Source organism: Nuphar pumila, chromosome 9 (genome assembly GCF_984573655.1).
Source record: "Nuphar pumila chromosome 9, dmNupPumi1.hap1.1, whole genome shotgun sequence".
NCBI classification, from domain to species: Eukaryota; Viridiplantae; Streptophyta; class Magnoliopsida; order Nymphaeales; family Nymphaeaceae; genus Nuphar; species Nuphar pumila.
The window spans coordinates 113,407,802-113,422,243 of NC_143257.1; the positions used below are offsets into that span (position 1 = coordinate 113,407,802).

A 14,442-nucleotide genomic window follows, 5' to 3' on the forward strand; every position below is an offset into this window, starting at 1 on the left:
GCTAGAATCCAAGTATTCTACGGTCTTCAGAAAGGAATTTGATAAAAAAATGCTGCATGTGGAAGTCATATACAGATATATAGGATACCTCTATCTTATCAGAGGTCAAGGAATAAAAGGTAAATAACAAGCACATTTAAGCATTCTGTATTGGAAGGAGGGAAGATGGAAATGATATACCAACCATGATGAGATTAATCTATAACATGGAAACTAAATACAACACCAGCATACCTCGTACAGCACTGTAATTTCAGCCAACTTGGCAGGACAAACTGAAGCAATATGCCCATCAATATCACGTCGTAGCTTTACCCTAACTTTAGAATGGTCCCACCTGGCTTGTTCAACAGATGCATCTGATATTGTTTAGAAAACATTAGTAATAATGCTGCACATCGCCCATGCCCACAGACACACCCACATGCAAGCAAACACAAGCACAGAAACACACATGTGCACACAAATACACATGCACACACACACATGGAACAATGTATCAGGCAAACATGACCGTTCTATCTAGCTGGAAACCATAGGTCAATGTCATCCACCCAATCTGACATAGTAGATGTGTTCAACATGGTATGTTTACTGAGGATTACAGCATAGATCAGGTTTTCCCAATGCAAAAACACAATGGTTTGAGAAGTGTATCAATTGTGGGCTAGGGTCTGGTCCACCAAACAGATTAAAAAAGAAAAACTCAGACGTAGTGTTTTCTACCAAACATGATGCCATCTCAACATTATATATATATATATATATATATATATATATATATATATAGAGAGAGAGAGAGAGAGAGAGAGAGATTGGTCTGTCCACCCTAGTTTGAGTTACTGACTATTGACTCAATATGGACCACTTCCAAAAGCTATAGATGAAGATGTTTCTTGATTAATCTGAAACTGTAGATGTCACCATTGTTCACTTGCCATGGAATTATTTTGATGAAAAAACTAGAACATTTTATTGCAAGATTTTGGTGCAATATGTGAAATGAAATGAGGATCTTCCAAAAACGAACTAAGATCCGCAAGAGAGAGTGTCTAGAAAGACACTAAAACATAACCCTTAAAAGGGTATAATGGGAAAAACAAAAAGAGAATAAAATATATTCTTTATTGAAGTGGGAACTCACAATGCTTAAGAAGCATTGGATACATTTACAAGAGGCCCTATATATACAAGTGGGAAGAGGAGAGAATAGGAGAGCTCTTAAGGAGCTCTCCTTGTAGCCATTTTACCTTTCTAGTTAAGTTCCAAGTGGAACTTAACTAGACAAGGTATGTCTAGTTCTATGTCACATGGGTGCGGGTGCGGGTGCGGGCGCGGGTGCGGGTGCGGGGATTCGGCACTTCCAAAAAACCCGGCTGCGGGGGTGCGGCAGGGGCAAAAATGTAAATATATATATATAAAAGGGGTCGGGGCGGGTTTTTTCAAATTTTACACGATAGCACAAGCAAGGCTACCACCATCATTGAAAAGTCAGGAGCTGACAGCTGCTGTCAGCAGATTTTTTTTTTATATACAGCTGCACGATAGCACAAGCAAAGCTACCACCATCATTGAAAAGTCAGGAGCTGACAGCTGCTGTCAGCAGATTTTTTTTATATATACAGCTGCATGATAGCACAAGCAAGGCTACCACCATCATTGAAAAGTCAGGAGCTGACAGCAGCTATCAGCAGCAGATTTTTTTTTATATACAGCTGCACGATAGCACAAGCAAGGCTACCACCATCATTGAAAAGTCAGGAGCTGACAGCTGCTGTCAGCAAATTTTTTTTTAAAAAAAAAATCGCAGCCCATTTCATAGGGCAATTTTTTTTTAAAAAAAAATTAAAAAAAAGGACATAAATGATCTTGGGTGCGGTCAACGCACCCAGGATCGGGTTGACCGCACCCGGTGCTGCACCCGCACCCGCGTCGAGTCGCGTCGACGCGGGTGCGGCACCCTGCTAGCCGAATCCGTGTGACATAGGTCTAGTTCTATTAGAACTAGACATTAAAAAGTGCTAAAATAAAATAAAAAAAATACAGAAAAAAAAGATAAATATAGAGAAATATATATATAATAATAATATAAATATTATTATATATATTACATTTTAACACTCTCCCTCAAACTTACGGTACAATGAGCAAAAGTCTGTCTAAGAGGAAGTGAAATCGGGCAACAACGAGAGGCTTTGTAAAGAAGTCTGCTAACTGATATTCTTAAGTAAATATGGCAGATCAATTGTCCCATGTAGGTATTCCTCTCTGACGTAGTGACAATCCATTTTGATGTGTTTGGTGCGTTCATCAAATGTTATCTTGCTTGCAATGTAGATCACACTCTTGTTGTCACAGCACATTTGTGAAGCTTTTGTTGTTTCAGCTCCCATGTCAGCAAGCAGACTTCGGAGCCAAACTACTTTCATGGTCATGGTTGTCATGATTCGATATTCATCGTCGGTGGATGATAGAGAGACCTTCTGCTGCTTTTTGCACCTCTACGAGATTAAGGATTCACCTAAGAAGACACAAAAACCAGTGGTTGAGTGTTTGTTATTGGGATCACCTCCCTAATCAGCATCAACATCAGTATATACAATTAAATGAATGGAGGATGAGGAAGACAAGAAAAGTCCATGTGAAAAAGAGGACTGGATGAATCTGATAATGTGTATGATTGCTCCCATGTGAACAGATGTGGGAGCATGTTGAAACCGGCTTGTTGTGTGAACAACATGTACTATGTCTGGTAATGGATAGATAGGAAAGTGAGGAGTAGGGTCATCAAGAAGTTCTCCATCATCAATCTTCATTTTAATATTGACAACTTCTAGAGTGTCTACTTTCTTATCATCGGTAATGTCAGACCTGAAAACAATGTCAAAAGCAAATTTAGTTTAGAAAATAAATATCCTCTAGGCGAATAGACGACTTCAATGCCAAAAAAATATCTCAATAAGCCTAAATCAATCATTTCAAAGTGAGGTTTAAGGAGTGTTTTGATGTTTTCAACTCCCTGTTTATCGCTTCCAGTGATGATCATATCATCAACATAGAGAAGAACAATAATTATAATAACCTAAAAAAAATGGTTTCGGGTCGGATCCAGACCCGGACCCAACCCGAGGCCACCGCCTCCCTCCTGCCTTTTTAAAGGCAACGAGGCAGGAAAGAGGTTTCAAATAAGAAACCCCTTTCCCCTCTCGCTCTCGCGTTCCTCTCTGCACTCTACCTCCCCTGACCCCCTCTCCTCGCATATGTCGAGTAGCGGCCCCTGGCGACCTCTCTCCCTTCGGCAAGCTCCTCTCCGACGAGCTTTTTCCGACGACCTCCAGGTACGCGCCGCCTCTCTTCATTTTTCTTTTCCTCTTCCTTCGGGGCAAAAGCCCCTGCTTGTCGATCTTTTGCATCAGAGAATAGTCGTCCGGCAGGGGCTTTAGCCCCTATCAGTTTGTCGACAGGTCGGCAAGGATAAAACCCATGCCGCCTGTGAGAAGGGTTCCGGTAGGGGGTTTTAGGGTTCCTGTCTGCCCTTATGTCTTCACCAGGGAGGGTCGAGACCCCTCCCTGACTCCTTTTTTCACAGGGAGGGTCAAGCCCCTTCCTGTTTCCCTATTTGGTGCGCAGGGGAGGGTCTGACCCTCCCTGCCTCTGTTTATCGCGGGGAGGGGCTCGATCCCTCCCTGGCTTCGAGCTTCGTAGGGGAGGGCTCGACCCTTCCTGCCTTCATAGTACGCGAGAGGGGTCCAGCGCCCCCTCTTTTCTCCCTCTGATTTGAGGGGGGGTCGAGCCCCTTCCCTGCTCCTTGTGCTCCTTGTGCTTCTTGCGGCCAACGGAGGGGTCGAACCCCCTCCCTGCACCACCTTTAGCAGGGGAGAGGCCCAGCCCCCTCCCTGCTCCCTTTGAGGGCGAGGGAGGGGTCAAGCCCCTCCCTGCTCCCCCGTTGTTCAGGCGAGGGGTCGAGTCCCCTCCCTTTTCCCTCTTCTCTGTTCGTCAGGCAGGGGCTTCACCCCCTACCTGTTTGTGTGTTCGTCAGGCAGGGGCCAAGCAACTGCCTGATTGCGTATTCGGCAGGCAGAGGCGATGTAACGACCCCAATTCTTACCCCTTTGAAAATGCAATTTTTTTTCAAGTGCAAAAAACTTCCCAGAGACCCGGAGTCATTACAGTTCCAATTACAGCTGGATAACCACACACCACAAACGAACTTACATTTATCATTCATAACCAAACAAACCAAACTCTTTATTAACGAATCCATAGTAGTCTCATACTCCAATCAAAAGTGAAGTAACAACTGCAGGAAAATAAAAAGAACTAAAAGAAACAAAAGTAGAATCACTTTATCCGTAAGTGAAGCAGTCTGAAGCAAATGTGACCCTCATATCCCCTCATAAGCGAGTTGACTTCACGGATCACTTGTCTCTGCGAAAAAACAATAAAGTAACGACTTTTGTCATTAAAAAGAAAGTCGTAGAGTCTGCTTGCATGCAACAATTTCAAGAAATTGCATTTCTTTCATAACTTTTCTTATAACTTTTCTTCAGAGTGCAAGCAACGACTTCTGTCATTGGACTCAACAATGCAAACCTTTCTGGTCAATAACCTAACACAGAAACTTTTGGATACAGAATTTCCAACAAATAAAGATTTTAGCAGAACAACATGTTGAAAGTAAAGGTTACATAGGAATCCAATCGCAACTAGCGTAACAAGTAGATCTTGAGTTTGATTTACAGAGATCAATTTAACAGAAAGACTTCATGCCCAAAAACAAGCGCAAGTTGGTCTGACATAGGGTCTGGACCTTATACAGAATCACAAATTATTATTTTTTTTGTATAAGCCAAAATACAAAACTAACCACTATATATATAAGTGCACCCTCATTGTTTGTTGATATGGTAAACAGGGAACCAAACGAAGGCTTACCGTGTGTGCAACCCAAACTCAGAATCGTGATTCTGCATTTTTGCACAACTTAAACCCACTCATAGGGGTCATGCTCAACGACCACCTATTTAAACGGATAGGCTACGAAATCCCAACAGATCCTACATCAGAATCGAAAATCCCAAAAGGAATTTCGAACAACAACAAAGGCATACTTGAAATCAATACTTATGCAAAAGCACAAAAACCCTACTGTCAAAAGGCTTCCCAAGCACTTCAAACCCCAAATCCTTTCCTCGCTATGGATTTCCAGCAACCCCCATCCCATGCTCAACCCATAGAATACCCAAAAGAAAAAAAAAACAGTAAACCTACTTTTTTCCGACGAGGTGGTTGTTGCTACAACGAAGGAGAGGTCGGCCGGCTCCGATGAGGGTGGATTCCGCTGCGAGAAGTCGAGACCGGGAGGGGAACATGGAGACATTGAGAGAGAGAGAGAGGTGGAGAGGAGTCGAGAGGAAGTGAAGACCGAGAGGGAGAGAAGGGCTCGACAGGGGCCGACGGCGTCGACCCAGTCACACGCAGGGAGGTGAGGGTGTGGAGGAGCTTGTAGGGAGAGAGACTGAGGGCTTACCAGAGGAGACCAAGGCCGAACGAGAGGGGAGACCCGGGCAGGCGACAGAGGCGGGGAGGGTTTTCTCAAGAATGAGAAAACCCTAACCACTCTGATGCTTTATAAAAGCATGGGGTGGGGGGTATCCAGCTCGGGTCCGGACCCGACCCCGAATCAGCTTCCACCCAGCGAATAACAAGTTAATGGAAACGTTGGGAGACTTGCGGCTCAAGGCGTCGACGACGACGTTCGCCTTTCCTTGGTCGTAGGGCAGGGTGAAGTCGTAATCCTTGAGAAATTTCAGTCAATGTCGCTGCCTTATATTAAGCTCCTTCTGCAAGAACAAGTATTTTAGACTTTTGTGATATGTAAAAGCCTCAAACCGCTCCCAGTACAAATAGCGTCGCCATATCTTCAATGTGAAAACCACGTATTTTGGTACTTAGACATTTCTTGAGATTTTCGAACATTTGTGTAAGTTTAAGAGAAAAATCGTTTAAAGCTCAATTTTTAGACCGATGTCTTTGAGTCCGAGTTTGGCCCAGGTCTCATCGACAAGGTCGAGGTGAGCCAATCAAAACATAGTAGAGAGTTTTATTTTCGACCTTTAAATTCAAGCGAAATTTGGGGTAATTTCGGACAAAACTCAAAATTTTATGTGTGTTATATACCGTTGGATGCATCTCGAAATTTTGAGCGCAACGGTACTTCATTTTCGTCGATTCGGGCTACGATTGGCCCAAAAATCGCATTTTTTTAAAAAAGGAGCAGTTTGTCAAAATGGATCCGAGGTTGTATCGGATTGGATCCAAGGCCTAGGATCCAAATTTCTATGGGTTTGGGTTCTATTTAGGTCCTATTTCAAATCTGGATTTGATCCAAGTCTTGATCCATTTTTTGGGGGGGTATGGGTTTGGATCTTGGATCTAGATCCAAATCCAAACCCTACGATTTTTCCAACTTTAAATTCATCTAAAACCTTTAAATTGGAATTTATTTATGTTAATAAGACTCCCCTATTAATTTGGTTTTTTTTTTTAAATTTTCAATATTTTATTTATAATTTAATACTAAATAAATAAATAATTATTTATTTATGTTAATTCAATTCCGAATTTCTATTTTTGATAGTTGAGTAGCGCCCTTTATAAAGCCATGTCTTGGCTTAGTGGTTTTAAGAAAGACTTCTAAAAACATAAAACTTTGAAAAGTCAAATGTGAAGAGTTTTAAAATTTTCGGAAAACTCTTATAAAAGAGTTCTATTTTTTTAAAAAGTGCTCTCTCTCTCTCTCTCTCTCTCTCTCTCTCTCTCTCTCTCTCTCTCTCTCTCTCTCTCTCTCTCTCCGGCCCTTCTAGATGGGCCGGAGAAGGGAGGGGCGACCTCCCCTATGGGGCCTATAAAAAGACCTCAAAAAGAGAGAGAAAAGAGAAAGAGAAGGAAAAAAAGAAGGGGGAGTGAGAAGGTGAGGAAAAGATAGGTAAAAGGGGGAAGAAGATGAGGATACTTGATCTTTTTCAGCCGTTCATCCACCTTCCACCATTGTTTCTTCGTTTCTGATTCATGGTACGAGTTTCTCTCTTGTTTCGGATGAGAGAAAGAACATGGATTTGATTTTCATGTGATGTTTTGAGAAGAACTCACGAGGAAGGGTTAGATCTAAATTTTTACTCTAGGATCATGGTTGAGATCAATGTATTTTTCTCTTTCTTTCAAAATATGTACATATCTATGCATATATATGTTTTTACCAATTTTTTTATGTGCCGTGGAGCAATGAAGCTGGACCGATCTACCATGTATTTGACATCTGCTAATCTGGTCAAGATCTTGTGTCTAAGGTTTTGATAAAGAAAAAAAATAAATATATAATGTGATCTACAAGTCGTTAGAAAAAAATCTGGGCATGCTTATTGTTTGATAAAACAGAAATTTTGTTTTTGGTTATTACTCATGTTTGAAGAGCCTATACTGTTGCATGTTCCATGTTAAGTTTTGTCATTTTAGATCCATGTAAAATCTTGAATGCAAAATCAACATACGTATGCTTCTTGATGGTGAATCTGCTAATGCATGCATGAGTAAGTTTGTATGGGCAAACACATGAAAACCAAAATTTTAAAACCTGCACATGCATACATATTTGACAGACTCCGTTTAAAATTTTATTTTATTTTTGAGCTTTGACTGGCTCGGGAGGGGCAAACCTAGGTCCCGCCAAGCCCAGCCACTAGGCTCAGCTGGTGTAGGCCTTGATAGGTGATGCGCAGGCTCAGCCTGCACTACGCTGTGCTTTACCAGGTCCAGCCGACCCAGCCGGCTGGACTGGATCAGAGCCCAGCCTGTCGGTTGGGTGCAGAAAAAAAATAGTATAATAAACATGATTTTGGGTGGTTGTTCGGTCCTAACAGCAAACAGTTTCGGATTGGGCCTGTGCAAGGGTAGTCAGGCCCAGCCGACTGGGTCGGCTGGGTGTGAACCCTGTAGAAAAAAAAAGAAATAGAAAAAGGTGTTCCTGTTTTTAAATTATTTTTTTGTTATCCTAGTGTTGTGGGCTAGGTATGCCCAGCCCTGACAGCACACACACAGGCCCGGGCTAGGCCTGTGCATGCGCTGTCAGGCCCAGCCGAGCTCATCGGGCTGGGTTGTGTGAAAAAAAAATATATGCTCTGTTGGAGTTTTAGCCAACTCAGTTGGCTGGACTGAACTGAAATAGTTCAGTCCCAGCCAACTGGGTTTGGTTGAGCTGGTCTGGCAGCCTCCTGCCAGAACCAGCCGGGTATAGTATTTTCATTAAGAAAAAAAAATTATCTCTTGATGTAATTTAAATATGAAATTTTACATTTGGTATGCATGTTAAATTCCAGATCATGGTCATGTACACGTGTTAATTCCAATACATGTTATGAACGAAGAGTTTTGGGTGTAAACTTTTCTTTTCTTTATATATATATATATATGTGTGTGTGTGTGTGCAGTTGATTAGATTCTTGCATTACAAAAGAACTGTAGTATGTGTGGTATGCATTGATGTTCATTTCAATGAGAAATAGCATGTGCAAAAATAAAGAAACAGTCCATTAACAGTTATAATGCATTGAGGGATATATGTTTATCTCAAAATGAAACAGTGAATTTACATATATGTTGCATTTGATAAATAGCATATGCATTCACCATGTTTATGCTGAATTTGATTTGATTTGAACATGCAGTTGCTAAACATATGCAGAATCTACATGAGCACACGCATTGAGTTATTTAGACCATGTAATTGGTATAGATATGCACACATGATGAGAATATGCATTTTCATGTGCACATACATTCAAGGGGATATGCATTAGAATGGATACATGTATGTTAATGAAAGAGTGCACTTGACATAGATCCATATGAATTAAGAAAATACAAGTTTATGAATATTTTTGTTTTGTACGCATGATAAAGGTTTGCATATATGAATGTGCATTTGGAATATGTGGTTTATGTCATAAATGATATATTGCTTTGGTTTTTCATATGAATGCAGTGATGACCGAATGGATCATCGGGGGTTGTGAGAGCCTTGAGCATGTGTTGCTCTTTGTGTTAATTGTTTTGTACATTGCAAAAATCAAATGGGATATTATTGTTTATTTCACTGTTCTATGCTGCCACGCGTTGTGGTCCCGTGAAAAACTTGACATGTTGTTTTGCAAGCTTATGTTATTAATTTTTGCATGTTGATTTGCAAATGTAAAATAGATGAATTAATAACAAGATAAAATGAAATAAAGAACCGTGTAATTTATGTTTTCCTTAATGTCCCTTCTTTAGTGTGAAAATCTTGGAAGTTGTGGTTTGGGGGAAACCGTGAGGATACAAAAACTCTGTGTGCGTGTTGTTGCTCATAAACCCGATATTGATGCTCATCTCCTTGCCACAGTTTTAGGGAGAATCTGCCACTTTGCCTAGAGGTGATGTGTTTGAAAAGCTATTGTTGTTTTGGTATACCAAGAAAATGATGCCAGTGGATGTCGTTTTTCATGGTGTCCCCAACATTGGATGTTGTTTTCCAATGTTCCGATGGATGGTGTTGTTTCCTGATATCGATCGAGGGCTAAGTCTGAAACTCAATAATAAAATACAAATTGTGTGATAAGTTACCTTGAGAACCCTACTTGACCTCAGAGATTTTTACTTGTTTGGTATATCCGCGGGCAACGATAATTAAAAAGAGAAACTTAAATTGTGTGCATTTAATAGGGCATGCAAATGAAAAAAGAAAAACTTAAATGAAAGAAAATAAATGGTTCATGCATTACACATAAATCATGCATATTCCTGCTATGCATTAGTTCATGCATATTTACGTGTCCCCTTAGTTGTTATCTGTTGATGAATGCATGATGTTGTTCCCTAATGCATACTAAATGCCCTTATTGCTTAAATTGTGATCCATGTTGCTTAGTTAACGTTCCCTCATGCTTAATGTTTATTTTCTTTTTGCATGAATGGTTAATTGTCTTATGAATTGGTTATAATTGTATCCCTGTAAAATAGTACATGAATCTTATTTATGTCTTTTATTCTTATTTGATTCACTAGAGGGACATGTACGCAGGATTCTTCGGATTCTGACACCCTACTTTATTGGTTTTTCGCAAACACAGGTGATCAGTGAATTCAACTCGCTTATGAGGGAATACGAGGGCCACATTTGCTTCAGACGGCTTCACTTATGGACAGAATGACTCTACTTTTGTTTCTTTTAATTCTTTTTATTTCCTACAGATGTTACTTCACCTTTAACTTGAGTATGAGACTACTATGGATTCATTAATAAAGAGTTTGGTTTGTTGGTTATGGATGATAAATGTAAGTTCGTTTGTGGTGTGTAGTTATTCAGCTGAAATTAGAACTGTAAGGACCTCTAGTCTCTGAGAAGATTTCTGCAACTGTTGAAAAAAAAATTATGCACTTTTCAAGGGGTATGAGTTGGGGTCGTTACAGACACAATACAATTGATATATGTATTTTTTTTTCATAAGTAAAAAAATACATGCTATCAACTTGTAGTACGCATGCATATCCAGATTTAAGGACCCCTGTATTCACTTGGGTGCATGTGTGGCTTCAAGTGTACGCATTAGGCATGATTAACACTAACATGCATGTACAGGTATACACACAACTCCAACAAAACTTATAGGTAACATATGCATTCCACTTGCATGTTTGCATATTATACTTAGATGAATTCATGCATATGCATGTCTGCATACACAGATTTATATTTGAAAAGATAAAGAAAATCAAGAACCGAACCATGGGGATCGCTTTTATCATGATGCCAACACATAATCCGCTATCTTTATCATAACATAAACTCTGTTTTTGCATAAAACTAAGCATGTATAGAATTTTATTTTCGTAAGAATGAAAGGAGTCAAAGACACATCCATGGGAATCGTTAATACCATGACACAACCACGATCACAAGCTATTTTATCATGAAATAAATTCTCTTTTGACATAACATAAACATACATAGAAATTTATTGTAAAAAGGGTGAAGGTAATAAAAAACGAACCCATGGAAGAGGATCCATAGATCCTCTCTCATGTATTATAGAGTAGACATGTGGAACTACTCATTTTTTCATGGATTTTACGTCTAAATCTTGCATAGAATCAAACCGGCATTTGATTTCTCACTCATATTCAAAACATAAGACCCGTACCTCAGAATCGACGCGGGGGCGAGCGTGCTCTGTTGAGCACGCTGCGCGAAAAAGGTAATCAATTAACCATTTGAAAGGAAGCTGGAGGGGCGGGTGAACTCATCTGCGAGCCGGACCCAAACCGGTGTTAAATAAGATAGATGCAAGGGCAAGCAGAAGGCGGCAGAGGCCCCAGCCCTTGCCTAACAACAGGGAAGACAAAAAGCAGTAGGGGGTAGAGCCCCTGCATGCAGAAAATGCAAGCGACAGGGGGTTGTGCCCCTACCTACTGAAAATTTGCACAGAGGCAACGGACTGAGCCCTGCCTTCCGAACCACCCGCACAGGCAGGGATCCTGCGCCTGCCTGATGATATTCTAGAATGGCAGGGGGCATCGCCCCCTGCTCGAAGAAGTTAAAAGGAAATGGCAGGGGCTTTGCCCCTCCTTACCGAGAACACGGCAGCAGGGGCTTTTCCCCTGCTTACCGGAAACACATGGCAGCAGGGGTGTACCCCTGTTTGCCAAGGGTCCCATGGCAGTAGGGGCGATGCAGGTGTGCCCCTACTCGCCGAGAAGACCCATGACAGCAGGGGTTTGCCCCTGCATGCCGGGAAGCAAACAACATCAGGGGGTCTCCCCTCGCTGACTTGCCGAGACTCATGGAACAGGGGCAAAGGCCCCTGTCGAAAACGCCTACTACAGGCAACACAGAGAGCGAGAAGGGCACGACAAGGGTCCGCCAGCCTCCTGTCGGCCCTTCGGCAACAAGGGGAAAGAAGGAAGGCACGACAGGGGGCTGTCGGCCTTCCGGCATACCTAGAGAGGGGGGAAGGGGTGGCAGGGGGGCTGCTGGCCACCTGTCAGCCTTCCAGCAGACTCGCGAGAGGAGGGAAGGGCGTGGCAGGGGGCATCGGGCCCCTGTCAGCCTTCCAGCGCACAGGGAGGGCACGACAGGGGACGTCGGCCTCCTGTCGACCCTCTAGCAGACAGAAAGTGAGGGTGGGCGTGACAGGGGCCTATCGGCCTCCTGTCGGCCCTTCGATAACAGAGAGGGAGAGGGAGACTGAGGTGGAGAGAGAGGTAGCGCGGCTCACCTGCGAGGTCGCCAACGATGGCGGCGGCGGTGGTGTTGATCGAAACAAGAGGGAGGAGGCGACGACGGGCTCCCCTGAGCGGCGTCGGCGATGTAGCAGAGAGGGGGACGAGAGAGCGGTGTAGGCTGTCGTGCGAGGTCGCTGGCGGCGTCGGGCGGTCATCGAGGTACGCCGGACGGAAGGAAGCGAGGGAGACATCGTTGTCGACCGACGTCGCACGCAGGGAGTGAGAGAGAGAGAGGAGGAGGAGGCGACAATGTGAGTCCTCTCTCCCCTCTGCATTGCTCTTAAAGAGCTCGAAGGGCGGCGATTGGGGAAACCCCCCTTTTCAATCGAGGGAGAAAGGGGAAAGCGGCACAGCGGAGGGGAGAAGAGGGTTTAAAAAATAAAACCCTCGGCCCCGTGCGTCGAGCATTATAACCCTAACGGGTTATCGGATCCGAATCCGACCCGGGTCTGATATTTTTTCGTGGGTTATTATTTTAAGTAGTTGGGTTAATTCAGAGAATATCACTGCACTATCAATTGTTATTCCTTAAAGGTACAACGAGAAGGCTCTCATTCACGACATTAGATACAAACAACAACAACAACTACGCCTTCATCCCAAAACAATTGGAGTCGGCGATATAAACCAAAAAAGAAAATCATTCTGGGTCTTCCACATGAATCGTTTTCCTCCAATCATTTCTATCAAATGTCATGTCCTCGAAGAGGTTCAAAGCATTCATATCCTTTCCTATCATCTCCATCCAAGTCTTCCTAGGCCTACCCCGACCTCTTTTAACTAATATATTTTCCCATTTCTCCATCCTTCTAACTAGAGTATCATTAGGCCTTCGCCGAATATGTTCAAACCACCGTAAACGATTCCCTCTCATCTTATTTTCAATAGATACAACGCCTACCTTCTTACGTATATTCTCGTTCTGAATCTTATCTTTTATTGTATTTCCACACATTCATCTAAGCATACGCATCTCAGCTACACAATTTTTTTAAATATGATGTCTCTTGGCAGCCCAACATTCTGTACTGTATAATAAAGCGGGCCTAATAGTCGTCCTATAAAACTTTTCCTTCAACCGCAATGGCATTCTACGATCGCACAATACTCTAGTTGCACTTTTCCATTTCATCCACCCAACCTTTATCCCAGGGGCGTAGCTAGGATTCATGTGAGGGGGGGGCAAACATGAGTGTAGAAAAAAAAATTTGTGCGATAGTTGGGGGTTCAGGGGCAACGCCCCCAAAATTTTTTTTTTTTAGATAAAATAAAAAATGGCTATAATTATTAATAAAAATCTATTTCATATGGACAAATCAAACTATTTGCTGCAGTCAAGGCTGGGCTAGGACTGGGTTGGGCTACAAAAATGGATAAAAATCTATTTCATATGGAATCAGGACTGGGCTTTTAAAAAAAAATTAACTGTTTCGGGAGGCAGGACTGGGCCCCCCTAGCTACGCCTTTGCTTTATCCTATGATTTACATCTCCATCAATTTCTCCATGCTTTTGAATGATAGATCTCAAATATTTGAAACAATCATCCACTAGTATTTCTTGCTCACCAAGCATCACTATACTCTCATCCCTACTTCGTTGCTTACTAAACTGACATTCCATATATTCTGTCTTACTCTTACTTAACTTAAAACTTCTTGCTTCCAATGTCTGTCTCCATAATCCTAACTTAGCATTAACCCCAACTCTAGACTCATCAATCAAAACAATATCATCAGCGAACAACATACACCACGACACATTTTCTTGAATTGATCTCGTAAGCTCATCCATCACTATAGCAAATAGGAAAGGGCTTAAAGCAGATCCTTGATGTAACCCAACCGTTATAGGAAAATTGCTTGTCACCCCTCCACAAGTGTGAACATTGGTTACTACTCCTTCGTACATATCTTTAATTATACTAATGTACTTGAGAGAAACACATTTCTTTATCATTGTCCACCAGAGAACATCCCTATGTACTCTATCGTATGCCTTCTCCAAATCAATAAAAACCATATGCAAATCTTTGTTCCTCTCTCTATATCTCTCAATAAGTTGTCTAAGAAGATGGATAGGTTTCATAGTTGATCTTCAGAGCATAAAACCAAATTGATTCTCCGATA

The 14,442-nt window shown here is 42.1% G+C and overlaps 1 protein-coding gene and 1 long non-coding RNA gene across 3 annotated transcripts in view; one reads left to right on the top strand and one right to left on the bottom strand.

Annotated features, from left to right (window-relative positions):
* Window positions 1-14,442, top strand: part of LOC149828924 (uncharacterized) — a 197,234-nt gene that overhangs the window by 75,021 nt on the left and 107,771 nt on the right. The gene's annotated exons all lie outside the window — the stretch shown is intronic.
* Window positions 1-14,442, bottom strand: part of LOC149828926 (protein ROOT HAIR DEFECTIVE 3-like) — a 90,181-nt gene that overhangs the window by 7,016 nt on the left and 68,723 nt on the right. For both annotated transcript variants that reach the window (XM_090017802.1, XM_090017803.1), the window contains one exon: window positions 235-359. In XM_090017802.1, the coding sequence (XP_089873928.1) occupies window positions 235-359 (125 nt within the window). The remainder of the gene's footprint in view (window positions 1-234; window positions 360-14,442) is intronic.